The sequence below is a fragment of the Corvus moneduloides genome, chromosome 5 (assembly GCF_009650955.1).
Source record: "Corvus moneduloides isolate bCorMon1 chromosome 5, bCorMon1.pri, whole genome shotgun sequence".
In the NCBI taxonomy this organism is placed as follows: domain Eukaryota; kingdom Metazoa; phylum Chordata; class Aves; order Passeriformes; family Corvidae; genus Corvus; species Corvus moneduloides.
The window spans coordinates 72,420,829-72,439,387 of NC_045480.1; the positions used below are offsets into that span (position 1 = coordinate 72,420,829).

At 54.2% G+C, this 18,559-nt stretch overlaps 2 protein-coding genes across 2 annotated transcripts; one reads left to right on the plus strand and one right to left on the minus strand.

The window, feature by feature from the left end:
• Positions 1-8: 8 nt before the first annotated feature.
• On the plus strand, positions 9-4,112 carry RCHY1 (ring finger and CHY zinc finger domain containing 1). The gene is made up of 9 exons (XM_032109435.1): positions 9-139; positions 226-345; positions 1,102-1,217; positions 1,283-1,361; positions 1,617-1,661; positions 1,765-1,823; positions 2,150-2,176; positions 2,452-2,572; positions 2,789-4,112. The coding sequence occupies exons 1-9, from the start codon at positions 44-46 to the stop codon at positions 2,915-2,917; spliced, it is 792 nt and encodes a 263-aa protein (XP_031965326.1). The 5' UTR covers positions 9-43; the 3' UTR covers positions 2,918-4,112.
• Positions 4,113-7,592: 3,480 nt separating this feature from the next.
• PARM1 (prostate androgen-regulated mucin-like protein 1) lies at positions 7,593-18,072 on the minus strand. The gene is made up of 4 exons (XM_032109908.1): positions 17,961-18,072; positions 9,792-10,469; positions 8,970-9,048; positions 7,593-8,396 (listed from the first exon to the last, which is right to left on the minus strand). The coding sequence occupies exons 1-4, from the start codon at positions 18,010-18,012 to the stop codon at positions 8,312-8,314; spliced, it is 894 nt and encodes a 297-aa protein (XP_031965799.1). The 5' UTR covers positions 18,013-18,072; the 3' UTR covers positions 7,593-8,311.
• Between the last annotated feature and the right edge of the window lie 487 nt (positions 18,073-18,559).

The window sequence follows — 18,559 nt, forward strand, 5'->3', positions numbered from 1 at the left end:
GGAAGCGGAAGCGGGGGAGCGGGGCCAGGCGGCGGCGGCGGCCATGGCCATGGTGGCGGGGGCGGAGGGATGCGAGCAGGGATGCGAGCAGGGATGCGAGCAGGGATGCGAGCACTACCGGCGGGGCTGCCGGCTGCGGGTGGGTGAGCGGGGGGCGGCCGTGCCGCGGCAGGGGTGGTCGGCGATCCGTGCCCCCATCCATGCCGTGTCCCTTCCGTCCCGCAGGCGCCGTGCTGCGGGAAGCTGTACCCGTGCCGGCTGTGCCACGACGGCGCCGAGGAGCACCAGCTGGACCGGTTCCGGGTGTCCGAGGTGCAGTGCGTCCGCTGCCGCCTCCTGCAGAAGGTGGGTCCGGGCAGCGGGGACGCGGAGGTCACGGCAGGGGTCAGATTGGGAGGCACCCCGCTGGGTCATCCGGTCGCACCTCCCTGCTCCAGCCGGATTATCGGGGTTACGGCCTGATGTTGTGTCAGGGGATAGTAGGAAAAGGTTCTTCACCCAGACGGTGAACAGGCTCCCCAGGAAAGTAGTCACGGCCCCAATCCTGACAAAGGGCAGGAAGCTTTTGGACAGTGCTCTCAGGCACCTGGTGGGATGCTTGGAGGTGTCCTGTGCAGGGCTAAGCATTGGACATAATGAGCCTTGTGGGTCACTTTCCAACTCAGGATATTCTATGATCACAGTGCATATGGCACAGGGTTGCGTCCAGGCAGCTCTGGAATATCTCCAGTGAGGGAGACTCACAGCCTCTCTGGGCAGCCTGTTCCAGAGCACAGGAAGGAAGCTTTTCCTCCCATTGAGGTGGAGCTGTCTCTGCATCAGCTTCTGCCCATTGCCTCTTGGCCTGTTTCTGGGCACCATGGAGCAGAGGCTGGTTCCATCCTCTTGGCACCTTCCACATCCCTCCAGACATTGAATAGATCCCGTTAACCATCCCTTATCAAGGCTGCATACAGAGCCAGCTCCCTTAGCCTGTCCTCATAAGAGACACGCTCCAGTCTCTTGATAACTCTGTAGCCCTCAGGCCTTGCTCAGGGAGCTCCATGCGCCTCTTGGAGCCCGGCACTGGCTGCAGCACTCAGGGTGTTCCTGTCCCCTCAGGCCCAGCAGCGCTGTGAGGGCTGTGACAGCCTCTTTGGCGAGTACTACTGCGACATCTGCCACCTGTTTGACCGTGACAAGAAGCAGTACCACTGCAAGGAGTGCGGCATCTGCAGGTGCGTGCGGGCGGGCGGGCCTGCTTCCGCGGGGACCGGCCCTACCCTGACACCTTTCTCTGCAGGATTGGCCCCAAGGAGGATTTCTTCCACTGCTCCAAGTGCAATTTGTGCCTGAGCCTGAGTCTCCGAGGAAAGCACAAGGTGAGGATGCACCGCTTACCTTCATATCTTAAAAAAATAGCACCTTAAACATAAAGCTGGATGTGCCTCAGCCCCATCTGAGGCCACAGGAGCAGGAGAGCAGTGGGTTCTCCTTCTCTAAATTCACCTAACAGCAACACAGAGGCCACTAATAGAAGACATAAGAAATTTTACATATTGGAACTTTACAGTTTAGAAAAACACAGATAACTGTACAGCAGGATAACTTTTTCTTCTTTTCTTCCATTTGCAAAGTGTATTGAAAATGTCTCCAGGCAGGACTGTCCGATATGTTTGGAGGTGAGCAGCTTCTTTTCATCTCCTGGATCTACTGTGTGGCCTTATTTTTGACTGTGTTTGAATTAATTTTCTTCTCTTTTGTCTGATGTTTGTCTCAAAACAGGATATTCACACGTCTCGTGTTGGAGCCCATGTTCTGCCGTGTGGTCACCTTCTTCACAGGTAAAGCAGACGCCTGAGAAAGGGGAGTATCCGCTGCCTTGGGGGGGTGTTTATTCAGCAGCATCCAGTCTGTGTCAGCTTACAGCTGGTTTCTGAGGGACCCACATTGCGGGGGCAGTCTGCTTCACCAGGAAATACTTTCTTTAGGGAGGTTGTCTTCCTTCTGCAGTCAGTTTTCTATTAATGGGAATCTGTCTTCTCACTTGGCCTCGGAATGCTTTTAATTTCTGCTTTGGGGATACCTGTGTGGCTATTCCCATTGTGCAGCCCAGGTGTGTTACCTGTCAGTAATTCCATCTTCTTACTGATCTGTGTTTCCTTTTCAGAACATGTTATGATGAAATGCTGAAGGAGTAAGTATTTCCAAACATCTTTCCTCTTGATATTATCCTGGTCCAAACATACTGCTCCAAGAGGCAAAGATCATCATGCCAATTCTGTACCAACTAACTTAAAGCCAGCTCCTAAAGGGATAAAGGGCATTTAATTTCCAATTCTGTGTGCAAAAACTTGCTGTTTCGTGGTCTTTGTTTGCCTGGTACAATATGAAACTTGCCCCTACGAATGGATTTGTTTCGTGGCCTCACTCCAGCTTCTGATTTAGACCTTTTTGCCCCCTTTCTGGCAGAGGCTACAGGTGTCCTTTGTGCATGCACTCGGCGTTGGACATGACCAGGTACTGGCGCCAGCTGGACAACGAAGTGGCGCAGACTCCCATGCCCGCGGAGTACCAGAACATGATGGTGGAGGTAAGCCTTGCACCCTTGTCTGGTTTTCATGGATCTGTGCCTCGGAGTTACTGGCAGTAGAGGGCGCCAGGGACGTGTGCTGGATCAGGAGTCAGCCCAAGGGGTGGGGAATGATGAGGAAAAGTCACGTGCGGGCTTAGGGCGTTCATCATTCATGTTTATATACACACACTGCTGGTGCTGCAGCTTCTCCTTCCCTTCCCTGTGTGCGTGCAGATCCTCTGCAACGACTGCAATGCCCGCTCCACGGTGCAGTTCCACCTCCTGGGCATGAAGTGCCAGAACTGCGAGTCGTACAACACGGCCCAGGACGGGCGCTGCCGGCTGTCCTTGGAGGAGCAGTGACCAGGATGCGCGCGGCGTTCGGCCGGACAGGGGACGCTCTGCCGTGGGAGAGACTGTTTTACAAACAAAGCAACTCTTGTCAGTAAAAATTCCAGTATTCCAAGTTCAAGGAGTCCTTCACTGCGTCAGGGAGGAGGGAGCTTAGAAGAGCAGCACGAGGAGATGGGATGAGCAGCTGATGCAGCAGCAGGAGGAGTTTTGGGGCAGCTGAAGGGGAAAGGAGGTGGACGTGCAGCTCTCGGGGAAAACGGGTCGCTTTGAGAGGCCTTTTCCGCAGGGTTGTGTGCGAGGACGCGGCGTTCCCTGGGAACGACGTGTGTGTGCCGGGGCCCCGGAGCCAGCGCTGCGGGCACTGCCCAGGGGCAGCGGGCAGGAGCGGCATCCTTGGCTCCCTTCGTGTGGTGTCACCTGTGTGTACAGAATTCCCTTGAAACAAGGGAATTGCTCTGGCTGCTGGGATGAGCAGCGGGAAGATGCAGCTGCAAAGCCCCCCTTTTTCCCCTGGACACCCACCCTGACTTGCTGCAGTCCCTTCACTCAGATTCCTTTGCCAGCTGCAGTTGCTTTTTTCCCCATTTCTTTCTCGTTTTGCTTTGTTCACTGGCAAAGGCACAGGTGGTGCAGGGTTTTAGACACATCCGTAGCCTGATTTTGCTGGTTGAGTACCTGAAGTGGAGCACATACGTCACATCAGGCTGAGTCTAAGGTGTTCACTGAAATAAGAGCAGTCCAGAGGCACTCCAGTAGTGCAGGGACCAATTTTCTGTGGTTTTGGTGTTTGTTAATGGTAAAACCTCCCTGGGGAGAGAAAATGGGAGGGTGAACGACTGCCTTCTTAAATAAAAACCCCAACCCCACCCTTCTTTGTGTAATATCCTGCCCGAGGTGTTTTGCAGTCTTAAATCTTGCAGAAAATTCCTGATTTCTCTGAATTTCACATGCAGATACTTTACAGTAATAAGATATAAAAAAAAGTCTGTTACTCTTCAGGTGACGACTACTCATTTTTGATTTGTTCTATTGTAAAATGAGCTTTTCTTAATCCAACAGTGCCCCATTCTGCATGGAATATTTAGGCTTTGGATGATAGCTATTGTAGCTTGCCTTGACGGGGCTATCTTTTTCTGGAGCACTTTTCTCACTGCTATAAATAAATGGAAAATAACGTCTCTATTAAAATAAACGAATGACACTGAGCGTGATGTGCTCTTCTTTCACGCATGTACTCCCTGGAAATTCCCAGCTGCGTTTAAACTGTGATTCAGTGCTGAAGAATGGTTGGATGTGGGGAGGTGTGAGGCCTGAGACACTGTTAGGAAAAGAAGTGCTTTGCTTTTACGAGCTCCTGTGTTCTCGTATTTTTGTTTTGTGGTGCCAGCAAGACTGCCTGCTGCTTTGGTTGGCACCTGGTGACTCCACCTCCTTCCCTGGATGGAGACCTGCTCCCGGGTAAGCCTGGAAGTGCCAGTGGAGCTCCCATCATCCTGCAGGAGTTGTCATCCCAGAAAACTGGCCAAGTAGCCTTGGAGTGTGTTGCTAATGGTAAAACCATGCTGGTCAAGTCCACAACCAAGCAGGTTTGCTGTTAAATTTTAATTTTTAAATTAAAGCTCATTTTATTCCAGCTGGAAATATTCCTGGAGGAGGCTGGAAGAAAACCCTTAGCTGAGCCGAGCTTTGGAAGAGCAGTTCATGCTGAACTTTGGTGTTGGGAAGGAAAATGATTCATGGTGTGGGATCTGGGTGATTTTGGCCTTTTGCTCTCCTGTTTTTGGTGTTTGCCTCTGGAAAGTGCACGAGGGAATGTGAATGCCGAGGGAACGCCGAAGCGCTGTTTGGTGTGTTTGACGTGGCACGCAGCCCTTAACTCCCTTTGCCAGGGAATAAATCGCACAGCAGGAAAAGGAATGGCATTTTGAGGGGATAAAGGACAATGGAGGGGATAAAGACAGGCAGGGAGCTGCTTTATGGGATGGGAGGTGCCGCACGGAGCTTGGCCACCCTGTCTGTGGAGATGCAGCCGATGGGAGTGGGAAGGATGCTCGATCAGGACACTGAGATGATCCTGGGATGGAAGCAGCAGCTGCCTTGGCCAGAGCTTGCCCGCTGGCTATGGGAGCTGTTGGGAAGCTCCCGCACTCCCTGCCACCCGGAATCCAGCCTTGCTCACCCGTCTGGGCCAGAATGGGGAGCAGATGGGATTATTGCTGCCTTGTGGGAAAAATGTGGAGTTCCAGCAAGCGTAGGGACTGCAGCCACACACAAGGTCACGGAGCTGTTAAGAAAGCCAGGGCCTGCTGGAGTGTGCGGAACTCGGGAGAGGGACTCGGGAAGGCAGCAAATGGAACCATGCAGGACTGGGGGGCTCGGCTGAGCCCTGCATCCCATGGGAAGGTGCAGGACGATGGCTCAGGAGCTGTGGGGAACGGGGATCCCCAGTTTGGGGCTGGTTTGATGCCTGTGGTGTGGTTTTGGCTTGCTCCAATAACATCATTTGGGGTGGAAGTGGGGGTGTTCTGTGTTAAACCTCTGGTTCAGCTGCCCCCTCCTCTATCTTTCCCAGTGCTGGGACTGATGTCTTGCCCCTGCCTGGGGACGGAGAATCTGTGTCTAAATTTCCAACTGGAAGGAACGCAGCGAGGGAGAGGCTCCTCGTGTTGTGCTATTTATACCTCGGAGGGGCAGCCTCTGCAGTCTCTGCAGATCCAGCTCAGCCCAGGGCTGTGCCGGGACCTCTGCGCTGGAAATGGGGCTGTTTCCTTGGATTTGGTCCTTCATGGTCCCAGCTGGAGTTGGGTTCTGACACCTGAACCGATTCCTGTGCCTAACAAGCAGCCAGGAGGCTGCAACCAGGAGCTACTCATTGCTACTCACTCCAGTAACTCCACCAGGAGCCTGAGGAGATGACGCTCGGAAGCACGTGGATGATATATGGGAATATTCACCAAGGAGCCAAACAAGAGCATAATTAGGGAGGCCAGAGGGAGTCTGGAAGCGGTGATAAAGCAGCCGGCGGCTCTGCGGCGAGGGCAAGGAGGGAGAGCTGGAGCGGGATCGCGTCATCCAGCGGGCTCGGGGAATGGGATGTTCCACACGGAGCTATGCGAACTATTTTTTTCTGTATAAATAAAGTATCTCTGAGATGAAACGGAGGCAAAGTGGGGGGGGGCGTGAGGGAGCTGGGAGGAGGTGGAATTGAGCCAGAAGTGGGGGAGCCTTTGGGAAAAATGGGATTTGCTGGTTTTGCACATAAGACAAGCTGGTAGCAGTGTTAACCCCATTGGTTTTTAAAAGAGAAGGGAAAAAGGCCTTTTTTGCGGCGTGTCCTGGTTGCTTTTCCCCCTTTTTCCCTGCTATACTCGTGTGGGACAGAAACCCCTCAATAAGCCAGAGGGTCTGAGGCAGGAATGTGAGAGGGGTATTTGAAGCCATTGCCTGGAACACAGGCATCCTCCCTCTGATGGCATTACCCCCCAAAATAAAGGGCTTTTTCCACTTGGCAAACACATCTGTTATTCCCTAGGCTGCCCTGTGCCTTGGCTCATGTTGCCAAACAGTTCTGGAGATGTAAACACATTATCCACGTCCATATCATCCATGTCATAGGGCAGCTGCACTGGAAATAAAGGCACTGTGGATGGTGTCTGATCCCAGGGAAGTGAGGAATCTGTTTTCACCCCAGGATATCCCCAAAAATATGTACAGCTTCTTCCTTGCATTGTAGGCAAGAGAGAGTCATTCATTTTGAGCATCCAGGCACAGTGTTGAGCAGGAAAACTGACACCCCATTTACGTCCTCCTTCATGAAAAAGGAACTTACTCCCTTGGGATTATATATGTATTTTAAGTGAAGGTGATGGCTTTTCCTCTCCCTTTTTCCCCTCAGTCTAGCAGCAGCACCACGACACCCAATTTATTTCAAGAGAAGAGAGGTGGTGGGTTTTTAACTCAGTTTGTGTTTTTTCTTAGCCAGGGTGGCCTAATTCACTGCTTGTTGGGTGCCAAAAAGGTGAAAAGGAATTTTGCTCATCCTAAGCATCTTCAAAGCCTGTGCTGCCCTGTGTATGCTTCCAGCCCAAATAGTTTTCCGGGCTGGCTGTGGTTGGGAGGTGCAACAACCATTCCCAGGTTTGTTTTCTGTTTTCACCAAGTTTGAACTAAAAAAGAGGTTGAGGAACCCACAGCAGAGTTGAAAGGATGGACCCCTGAACAGGCTGAGAAAGGCTCAGGAGGAAAAGGAAAATGCACAATGATTGCACTTCTTTTTGGGAAGCGGAGCTGCCCTCATTTCTCCTGACCTTTCCAGGTGCCTGTTGTGGCGCCGGCCACATCTATTACGCTCCCTTGATGGAAATCCAGAGATGATGCATCTCTGGCAGGAAGCAATCATGGAAATGCCCCAAGCTTTGATGTTTGCAGGGATGCTCCATTTAGGAGGCAGGGCAAACAGCAGAGCTTGTTCCCAAGCCTGCACCACCTGTACTGGGACACCCCAAAGGTTTGCAGCGCCATTTAATGCTGGTTTGTTTATTTATTAAGGTCACGTGGACTGAGGGCTTTGCTTTCCACTGCCAGGGAATTTAGCCAGAGGGAGAAGTGGCTGAACCTCCCGTTCCCAGACCAGCCCTGCCGTCAGCCGCCCCCAGCCTCCCCGCACTAAGAGCTGAACACAAACTGGGGATTGAAAGAACACTCCGCTGTATTTTAGCAGCCAAGTTTTTTAAGGATTGGAAACAAAGCTGTGGAGCAAGCAGCCACGTGTGAAATGGATGGTCAGTGCATCTTCCCATGGGCTCCTGGGCTGCTTCTGGGACCAAAAACCCCACAATTAAACGGAAAAAATTAAATTAGGAACTTCTGCACAGAAGCACCGGTGGGAAAAGGAAGGGAGCAGCGACTGAGCAGCCCCACAACTGTTCATGGCTCCTGGTGAGACAAGGCAAAGGATTTCATAGCAGGGCAACACAGGGAAGTGATTTTAGGGAAAGGGACATGTCAAAGCACAGGAGACCCTGGCACACTGCTGGCTCTGGCTCAGCAGCCCCCCACTCCCCCCCAAATCACAGAGCAGCAGCATTTCAAAGGATGCCACAGCACTGGCTGAACCTCCATCCTCTCCCTTGACCTCCCCAGCCCTTTCCCCTGGGGAATTTGGGTTCCCTTGCCTACAACAAGTGGCTGACCTGCCCCAGGACCCAGTTTCCTACTCAAAGGCCAAAATTCAGGTTTATTGTGAGCACTGCACACCCGCCCTCCAGTTCTGGTCATCCAGCAGACCCGTGGTAATCCTGCCTGAGGCAGGGGCTTCGTGCCCGGCATCTCCTCGACAGCGGATGCTCTGCTGCAGAAGCGCTTATAAATTAAGGATTTATGGGGTTTTTTTCTTCATCCCTGCTAGGAATCATCATAGAGAGGGTTGTTGTAGTTGCCCCAGGAGCCATAGTCGTGGTCGTCCAACAGCCTTCCATAGGAGGAGTGCCTGCCAGGGAAAGCAAACCGGTTACTTTGAGGATTTATTAGTTATTTTGCCATGGGATGAGGAAATATTAATGCAAGGGCTCCCTAGGTCAGGCTTTGGGATATTTAAAGAGGAAGCACCAGGAGAAGTGAAGAGAAGCCCAGGCTGAATTTTGCCCCCGTTGAATGAGATTGGACAGGGCAGGGAATTAAAACAAGACCTTTGCTCATCTCAGCTGTCAGCAAAGCCTCATTAGGGATGCTCAGCACTGGGCTCTGCTGCTGTTTATTGTCCCAGTGACAGCGAGACCCACGGCAGCAGCTTTCCCAAGGGATAATTACTGGTTATGACTATGCTGAGCAGCGTCTCTGGCATTTCAGCAAGGCTATTGTAAAATGAGGAACTGAAACTCTGCTTTCCAGTATAGGAGTGGTAAGAAACGGAGCCGTGCTGGCACCAGAGGCTGCACATTTGCCCTGCTGGGCTTGGGAACAGCGTCTTGCTGGGGCTTTGCATCATCCTTGTGATGGTGAGAGAGGCTGCAGGGAGCCTCGGGGGGGGGGGGGGGGGGGGCCACCCCAAAACCAGCCTTACCTGATCTTGAGGTACGCGGCTGCCCCGAACACCAGCACCACCACCACGATGACCGTCACGGTTATGGCCACGATGCTCCCTGTGGATGATCCATCAGAAAGGGCAGGGCTCAGCCCCCTGAGCCCCAGCTCCGTGGCACACATCCCACATGCCAGCTGCTCCCAATTCACCCATGCCAGCCATCTCTGACGGGGGGAATATTCCCTCACTGCTTCCCAAAGAGGATGCTGGGCCCCCCTCTATTTTTGCAATGATCTCCTTCCCATAGAAGCAGGGCAAGTAGATTTAGGATGAAACACAGCTGGGCTTTGCTTGGGCACTATGGACTCACTCTTTGATGCTCCTCCCAGCACCAGGCAGCATTTAGTGCTGAGCCAAGGCTAGAAAATGCTTCAGATCTCCCCTTTTCCAGCCACATGGACCACTTTTAAGCTACCTGTGTTTGCACAAGGGGACAGGGAGAAGCTCGTGTCAGCTTCCTGAGGTCTCCAGGAGGGAGAATTAAAACCTACATCATCCTAAGTCAGGCTGCACCCACCATCCAGCCATTTTTTTCCTCTCATCCTTAAGTGCTTCAAGTCAAATTTAGAACTGAGGATTTTATTCACATCTCCAGGCAACTGAGATTTGTTATCTACCACTCCTGGTCTCTGCCAGTGGATCAGATGACACAGGCTCCCCCAGGAATTTTGCCCCCAGGAATGATGCTCTCAGGAAGCTGACCACCTCCTCCCTTCCAGTTCAGGGGTCTGCCCCTCCCGTGTGAGCACCCTGATGCTGACATGATATCTCTGTATGCACATGGGGAGCCATGGTGCTCACCTGCACTCAGCGCACGCGGGACCTCCTCCATGGTGACTCCGGTGGTTTTCTCGGAGGCCGTGGCCTCGGCTTGGGTGGGGCTCATCACAGTCACTGGGGGGGATGTTGGCTCCATGGCCAGGCTCGATGCCATGGCCAGCGTCCCCAGGGAAGGGACGTCCTTGGTCAGCAGCGGCGGCTGGGTAGCGCCAGGGCTCACGAGGACAGGTGTTGGGGACAAGCCCATCCTGGGAGGTGAGGAGGGATCACTGGTGGGAAGGGAAGAGGGAGGTGATGGTGCAGCTGTGCCCGTGGGGCTGGAAGCTGCCCCCAAATCCATCATGCTTCTTGCCAGGCTGGCAGTGTTTGCTGTCCGGAGAGTTGGGGATGTCTCCAAGGTGGGTGGCCCTGGGCTGGGGCTGGAGGCTCCGTCTGTTGTGGCCGTGGAGCTCTCGGTGACTGAGACAGGAGCAGGGGACAGTGCTGACACAGGGGTGGTGGCATTGTGGCCATCCCCCTCCACGGGTCTGGAGGATGTCCCATCTCTGGAAGGTCCCGTGGACAAGGGCAGCGAGGGCTGGCCTGGAGCTGGAGTGGGGACATCTGCATCCCTGGAATCTGGTTTCACTGGGACACCCCCCCAGAGGAAGGGGGGGCTGATGGGGCTGAGGGGTGATTCCGGGGAGTCATCGCCCAGTCCTAGGAGTGAGACAAAGAAATGTGAATAACAGGGCAATCCTTGGGGCAAGCTGGTGTTTGGGAGAGCACTGAAGGGTTTGGGAATTAAGCTGGAAATAAGTTTGGGTTTTAAAAAGCTGAGAGCCATCTGAAATAAAGAGATGGGAAGTACAGCTGTGTACCTAGAGGTGAGGTTTAAACCAGCCAGTTGTCCTGGCATAAATCAGCTCCATTTTTCCCCCAGTTTAGGATACCCCCATCCCCAATCACCCCCTCCATCTTCCCAGCATCTCCTCCCAGCAGGAAGAGAAGAAGCTCCTCCTCACAGCAGCCACCGTGCAGCTGGGAATGATAACACAAGACGCCTCTTTCTCCTCTCCCCCCATTTCCTTGTGCATTCATTCGTCTCCATTTCTTAGCATGAAGATGAGTCATTTCTGTCCCCACCAGCTGACTGCTGGGGCTTTCCCCCCCCTTTCAAGGGCTGAACTCAGCACTGGTCCAGCACTGGCCCCCTCAGTGTGGTGAGGGGAGCGTGCCAGCACTGCATGACATTGGGAGGCATTTTTATTCCATCTATTCATTTATTTACACCCCCAGAGCATCCCAAGCCCAGCACTGGGAAGAGCAGGAACTCACTCCAGCTGCAATGAACTAATTATGAGTGTGGAGGACAGAAACATTCAGTGCCTGTGTGTAGAAACAATGGGATCTGGCACTGGCGAGCAGGGACTCATTAATCCAGCCATAATTTCTTCCATTGGTTCTGTGGATACCCATGGGAAGGACCCCATTTCCCAAGCAAAAGGGTCTTGGAGGTGGGACTGAGGCCATGGCTGCTCTTCTCTCCTGAGGACAAGCACTTGGAGATGCCTCTGAGCTTTCACCCTCCTCAGGCTGAGGATACAGCCCTTAGGACAGGGGAGAGGAGAGGAATGACAAGCTGGAATCTGGTTACTCAATAAGCCATCTGGCCACCACAGCAGCAGCGAGGCCTCGACCAAGGATCCTTCACACCAAGGTTCAGAATCCATCTGTATTTCAATAATCCTTGCCCCAGCACACCTGGACATTTCAGATTTCTCCTGCAGGTACCAGACAGCCTCCGCATCCCAACGAGCCCACCAAGCACAGCAGGATCCTCCCAGGGCTGGGAGCACCTCGGAAGTTTGTTACCTCTGTAAATGTAGATGCTCCCAGTCTCTCAGGGATACAGGCAGCTTTCCACCTCTCTGCAAAGCCACCCTGACGTCCCAAAGTGCTTGGGGTCAGCGGAGCTCCCATGATCTGCCTGAACTTTGGAGGCAAACCAATAGGGAGCTCGGGAAGCTGGCAGTGCTGCTAGCCTGGATGAGTCAGGAACTTTCCGATAATATCTAAGGGGTATAAATTCGGAGGCTGAGCCAGAACTGGAGGCAGGAACAATCTTTGGCTGCTGGCTGAGCACTCCTGGCCAAGGAGGTCACAAGTCACAGGGACTCTTCCCAGGAGAGCGAGCACGACCGAAGGCACTTCTCAGCTCAGCCCTGGTCTTCCCTGTCTCTCCCTGTGAGCAATCCCTGCCTGTGCCAGTGCTGGGCTATCCCCTTCTTCCTCCAAGCCATCAGCTCCATAGGTGATCTGGGACCCAGCCACTGCCCTTGGGGTCTCACCCACAGGAAGTAACCCCAGGAAATCCCAGCCATAGAGGCAATGCAGGCTGCTTCTGAATGGAGTTAGGATGAAGGGACACAAAGGACCCCGGTGAGGGCCCCCTTGGCTCATGCTCCACATATCCCCATCCATATCACTGCACCCAGCTCATGGGCAACCTGTCCCACAGATGGGCGATTCCCAGTCGATCTGCAAGTCCTGTCCTCTACCAACGCATCTGAAAGGGAAAATCAAAGGGAAAACAAAAGCCAAGGAGAGCTTTCCTTTGTTTCCCCAACACCTGGTCTGCAGGAGGTGCTGCTGGGAGCAGGAAACAGAGCAGTGCCCTGGAACAAGGGACAAAATACACAACTGCAAAACTTCATTCACGGCTAAAAGCACCTCGACAAGGGCCTGTCAGAGGGACCGAGGGATGTTAGCTCCCAGAGGATGCTGAGCACAGCTGAACCCTGAGGAATTTGCTCATCTAATTCACTTAAAGCAGTTGACCACCCTGCTGGAATCCAGCACGGAGCCGAGGCAGGGGACTGCCAGCACCAGGCAACCACCCGGGAAAGCAGTAGTGTCACACTCCAGAGCCCCACAGGAGCTTTGGAAAGTCCTTTTTCTAGATTTTCTTCACCAGGAATACAGAAAACAGCCAAGGAAAGAAGAACCCAAAGCCTGTCACTCAAATATCCAGCTCTCGGGGAATATTAGCCCTAACCATGTGCCAACCTAAGGAAGGAGCCTGATGGATTCTCTCTCTCTCCTGCTGCCATGCTGCTCTCCTGGCTCCTGGAAGCCACACAGAGGGACAGGTCTTGCCCTTGCAGGAGCTGAGCAATGCTCATGCTCCTCTTGGGAAAGAGCTGCTTGACCTGGGCTGGCAGCCTCTCCAGAATGCATTTCCCAGGCACTCCAAAAGCTATTGCAGCAAATCCTAGATTGCTCTGCCAGCTGAAACGCAGCATAAAAGCCACCAGAGAACATCTCCAGCCCGAGTGAATGACATCAGATTGGAGCAGCCACGCCGCAGCAAGCAAACATCCACTGATAAGGCAGAGATAGAGCTTTTATCAAGCTTCACTTCAGAACTCATCGCCTCTGACACAGCCACGGGAGATCCACATGACCTAAGCCACACGCCTGCTCTCAGCCCAAATTAACTAAAGCACCCAAGCCCCAGCTGCAGCCAGGGATGCTCCTCGAGCAGCCAAGGCCAAAGGGATAATGAGAGTTTCCATAACATGGATATCATTTGTTCTGCCTGCCAGCAGCAGATCCTGGCTGTACTTCCACAAGGAACCCAGCCACCTCTTCTGAGCAAGAAATGCAACAACAGGAGAAAAACGAGGAGAGCTGCTGGATGCACACACCACCCTGTGCTTGTGCAGTCAGCCTGGGTACCACTTTCTACTCCAGTTCAGCAGCTGGTTTGGGGCAAACACCCAAAAAACACAAGTAACCAAGACCATACCTAAGGATCACACTTAGCTTTTAAGCAAAACGCCGTAGAAACCTCAGTCTTTAATCACAAGAGTGAGCAAAAGGAGACCTTTTGCTAGTCCTGTAGTGTGCTGCTCCTCCACCAAATGCTGATGACAGAACAGCCCTGAGTCCCCTGACTGTGCCTTGGTTTATAACCAGGTTAAGTGATGCAGAGCAATAAAACAATCTGTATTTAAAAGTAAGTACGGATTTCCTGCTCATGACCTCGTTGGCTCGGCTTTGGTTTCTGTGGCTGGGGATTCCTGTAACTTGTGCTGGTTTTTTTGTAGTTGCCCTCCCCCTTGGTAATGCTCAGGTTTAGCTTTCATTGTATTGCTTTGCTACAAAACCAGCAGCATCTGGCTATGGATGGCAAAAGCTCTCCCTAAAGCGCCTGGGACTAAGCCAAACTGGTTTTTGCTTTGGGTTCAACGAGTTTTTCCAGCTGTTCAGCCCTGGACTGCCTCACCTTCCCCGTCACCATACAGTTTGGGATCTGGGGATGTTCACTTCTCGCTGGCTGGAGGTCCCATCTGCAGTGCACAGGGGTAATTGAGCTCCGTGCTGATATGGGGGAAGGAACCGTGGTGGTTGGTTTGGGCCCTTAACTTGTGTCTCTTTCTCTGGGGCACTGCTGTGGACTCCTGCCTCATTATCCCCAAGAAACATGGATGATGGGGAGGTCTGGGAACAGCTCTGCAGGCTCTAAGCTCTGCCTCACACCCACCAAGCTTTCCATGCCATCACAGAAGGAACATCCAGAGCTGGATTAGTGATGGGAAAGGGTGACTCCTGGGGGTATCCCTGGCTTGAGGTGAGCAGCAAAGCTCCAGCACTGCATGTTAGAAGCAGCATGCCTGGCTGACGTGCTGCTCCACTCTTTCCTGCTCTCTCTCCTCTGTTTTCAGTGCCAGGGTCTGCTGGCGATGGTATGAAACCAGTTCTGTGAGGAGGAAGAAACCAAGGGAGAAAACCAGGGGCCAGAAACACACCAACAGGTAAAAAGCAAAGCTATTCCCTGTCTGTGTGGAGAAGCCAAGGCCGTCAGACTCAATAAATCTGCAGTTGCTCTGATTCACTGGCAAGCCAAGCTGGCTTCCTGCATGATTAGTTTTATTCTGCTGCATGGTCGTTAAGTGGTTTAGGTCTAATTGCTCTGAAGCTTTCTGTAGCTAAGAGAAACAGCTACACAATAGAAATCCATGTGCTGGGTCCGTGTGTCCCTCGCCATCCCGAGCCTCTGGCCCAACCATGCAGCTGGCCAGGACACCCTGGGGATGTCCCTCCCTGAGGATGGGGCCGCTGCTGAGCCAGCCCATCAGTATCCACCTCCCTGGATGTACCAGCACCTCTCGGAGATGCACAGCCTCTTGCAAAAGGGAAGAGCAAAATCCCTGTGGCCAAATAAAGGTGGGGGCTCTGGGAATCTGGCAAGCAGTGAGGTCCTCCCTGGCTGGGGAGCAGCAGCTCCTCTTCTCCAGGCTGTGGCACGGGAGGAAGGGGCTAATGTGGAGGACTGGTTCACTCTTGCACACTCTCCAGACCCTGAGGAATGCTGTTGCAGGCAGACTCCCCTTGAGGAAGCAGGAGGAAAGCTCCACCACCCTGCCATCTCTGCTCTTCCCAGCTGAAAACAGCTTTTAAAATTCACATGGTTCCCTGCATGCTGCATGGTCCCTCATTCCTTGCCTGGGGTGGGTGTCCAAATTCTCCCCAGGCACCACCTGCCCCATGATCCAAACCCAGAGGTGAGGACCGTTGGTGGCACAACGAATCCACCCTTCACGCAAAGGAAGTGTGGGGTTTCCCCCTCCAAAGCGAAGTGTTGCCTAATTACTCATCTCAGGAAGCCCTTGATCCTGATGCTGCAATGAAAGTATAGCAGAAAAGAAGGTGAAGAGGAACTTTTGGGTAGTTTTTCCCTCCTGAGAGTGACAGAACACCCTCTGGCTAGTGGTCAGCCCGTACAGCCAGAGGTATCTGATGAGGACCTGGGGTGGAAAGCAGTATTAGGCAGCACCAGCTCTTTCTAAAATGGTGCTTTGCTTGTTGAAGTGAAAAATGCACTAAGTACTGCAAGTTGTATTCTTGAAACATGCAAACAGGTGCCACGCTGTGCTGATCTCCCTGGGGAAGGGGAATAAGGGATCCCATGGGAGGAGATGCTGTTTGTTGGCTCTTTGGGCTGGGAGCTGGCAGATGGACCTGCCTGCTTGGGACACCTCGCAGGACTTTTTCCCAGGCACATATCTTGGATATGGATCTGGGGCCAGCCAGGAATTTTGCAAGCAGCAGCTCTGCCCAAGTGACAACTCCCCACCTCCCTAATTTTCCTGGCTGGCTGCTAATTAGTGCTTCTAGGTGCAGCTTCCAACATGCATCAGGCCCATTCCAGCCCCTCCCAGGGGGAGAAGCAGCTGGGTTCAGCAGAGGAATTTCAGAGCATCCTCTGGTATTAGAGGCTGATTGCTTGTTGGGCTGGGAGAGGAGATAATTACCCATCTCCACTGTCCTTCAGCTCATGGGGGAGCAGAGTACTTCAAGATTTGCCTCCTCAATGGCAGCTTAAAACAGCCCATGAGGCTCCAAGACCCCCAAAAAGCAGCTCCTCCACCCCAGGATCTCCATGAAGAAGCACTCAAAACCTTAAAAGCCAAGACCTGCTTCTAAAAGGTACTTAAAATGCCTCAGCTGGGGCACAGGGGGAATTACTGAAGGAGAAAGCGGGCTTGGGGCTGGGCACCACGTCAGGAAAGCAAAGCAGGTCTCAATTTACATCCAGAGTAAGGAGTAATAATAACAGGATAAAAACTTCCTTGTGCGAGACGCTGTTATTTCATTACGTGGCCAGGCAAAGCCCAGACTTATTTTACCCCTGGCCAGTGACGTCCTTGCTGTCATTCTTCATCCTGAAGAATGAGCTTGAAGCATATTTAAATTGTGCTTTGTGTTTCCTCCCAAGTGAGATATATATAAATATATATAGACATATATAGATATATACACAATTTAAAAAAAAATTATTTCAATGGGAACAAAAGTGTTGTAGAAAGCATCTGAAAGATGCTCTAGGGCTGTTTGAGAGCAGCCTGAGAGCCATGGGACCAGAGTCCAGGGAAATCTTTTCTGTTTCTTCTGCCAATCCTCGCGGGCATTGGTGCTTTAGAGAGGGATGGTCGTGGGAACAGCTTTGGGTTTGGCCCGGGCGCTGGGAAAAACCCGCCTCCCAACCTCAAAGGTTGACTCCCAGCAGAGACTGGCTGCTTTGGGGGCAAACTTGGGCCAGGGAGGAGAACGTGAAGGAGGAGAAGAGCATCCCCAGCATCGCTGCGGAGCAAAATGCTCATCCCCATCCCTCCCAAACGCATTTGCTCGGAAAACACAGAAACAGGAGCTCGCTGGCAAATCCCCCCTTTACGGGGAGAAATATTCATCCAGCTCTCCCTCCCCTCGCGCCCCTGGGGTCACTTATCCAGGCGAGATCTCCCACATGCTGGCGTGGTCCGGGGTGACATTTTGGGGTCCTGCAGCCACGACCTGCCCAGAGGCTGGTGTGGGGACGTGGTGCTGGCTGCGGGCTGTCACAGGGAGCTCAGCCCTGGCTCAGCCCCGTCCCCTCGCGCTGCTCTGCCGGCAGCAATGTGACAGTGACAGCTCAGCCGATGGATTTCTCCTCGCGCGCGTCCCCGGTTATGCAAGTGTGTTTCCCGTGTTTCTGAGCAAGCCGCTCCTCGCGTTTATTAAAAGCCCAGCCTGGGCGGGTGGAGGGGTGACCTGCGCTCGCTGTCGCGTCAGCCGGGGACAGAACTGTCTCCTCTGACTGTCTCAGTGGGGGGAAGATGTCAAATCGGGTGTTTCTGTGGGATGGGGAGGCTGGTGCCGCCGGGGGGAGATGCCTGGAGCTGGGGGGAAAGCGCCAGGGGCTGGGGGTGTGGGAGCCTCCGCTCAAGGCCAGGGAGAGCCATAAAAGCTCTTTCAAAGCAGTGACCATGGAGCGAAGGGGGATGCGGGACTGGGGGTGAGTCCAGCCCGGGCAGGGGGTGCCCGTGAGGAGAAGCCGGTGGTCCCATCAAGTTGTCTTCCTTCAGGGCAGTCGGGGACTCTGCTGGGGACCCCTCTGAGGGGCAAGGGGTGAGGAAAAGAAGGGTGAAACACCTCTTGCCCGACCCCACCGGTGTCATCGGCGGCGACCCCCCTCCCGGGGGCTGTGAGTGGGACCCGTGGTGGGGGCTTGCTCTGCGGAGTCCTTCTCCGGGAAGAAGCCGGGCTGTCCCCGGCAAACGCGGGGGCTGCCTCCTTCCCCGTCCCCACCGCATCGCTCCCAGCCCGACACCGGGGGTCCCCGGCGTGTCCCCCCCTGCCCATCCCGGTGCGGCGGCGGGCGCTTACCTGCCGGGAGGAGGAGGAGGGCGAGGAAGAGGAGGCGGCAGTAGCAGCCCATGGTGCCGGCGGCGCTGGCAGCCGCGGCGGGAGGGACGCACCGCCCGGCCCCGCCGCCGCCCGGCCTGGCCCGGCCCCCGCCGCCGCCCCCCGCCCGCGCCCGGCCCACAGCGGCACCTGCCGGCCCCGGGCACCGCGGCGGGGATGCGGGACCGGCACCGCCGGGAGGCGGGCACAGGGCCGGGGATGCGGGGCACGGGCACGGGGTGCCAGGCAGCATCACCAGCGGGTAGCGGGGACTGGCCGCAGGGCACCAGGCAGACCGTGCTGGGGGCGAGCACTGGGACGGGATGGTGGGACCAGTCCGCCTGCCCTGGGATGAGGCACTGGGACTGGATGCTGCCGGTGGGCATCACACACTGAGGACCGGGCATGGGGTGCTCTTGTAGCAGCCTGTGACACCCGCTTGGGGTGCCTCATGGTAATGCCACTTGTCCCTCTTCATCCTCAGGGCCATGCCAGCTCCTGCCTGAATGTAATGGTGAGGCCCTGGCACAGGGTGCCCAGAGAAGCTGCGGCTGCCCCTGGATCCCTGGAAGTGTTCAAGA

Bases quoted from the DNA above. Each gene is read 5' to 3' on its own strand.
- PARM1 (XM_032109908.1), bottom strand. From the start codon at position 18,012: ATGGGCTGCTACTGCCGCCTCCTCTTCCTCGCCCTCCTCCTCCTCCCG. The intron at 10,470-17,960 runs GTAAGCGCCCGC...TCTCACTCCTAG, and splicing joins CCTCCTCCTCCTCCCGGCAG to GACTGGGCGATGACTCCCCG. The intron at 8,397-8,969 runs GTAAGGCTGGTT...TTTCCCTGGCAG, and splicing joins GCCGCGTACCTCAAGATCAG to GCACTCCTCCTATGGAAGGC.
- RCHY1 (XM_032109435.1), top strand. From the start codon at position 44: ATGGCCATGGTGGCGGGGGCGGAGGGATGCGAGCAGGGATGCGAGCAG. The intron at 1,362-1,616 runs GTGAGGATGCAC...CCATTTGCAAAG, and splicing joins GTCTCCGAGGAAAGCACAAG to TGTATTGAAAATGTCTCCAG. The intron at 1,824-2,149 runs GTAAAGCAGACG...TTTCCTTTTCAG, and splicing joins TGTGGTCACCTTCTTCACAG to AACATGTTATGATGAAATGC.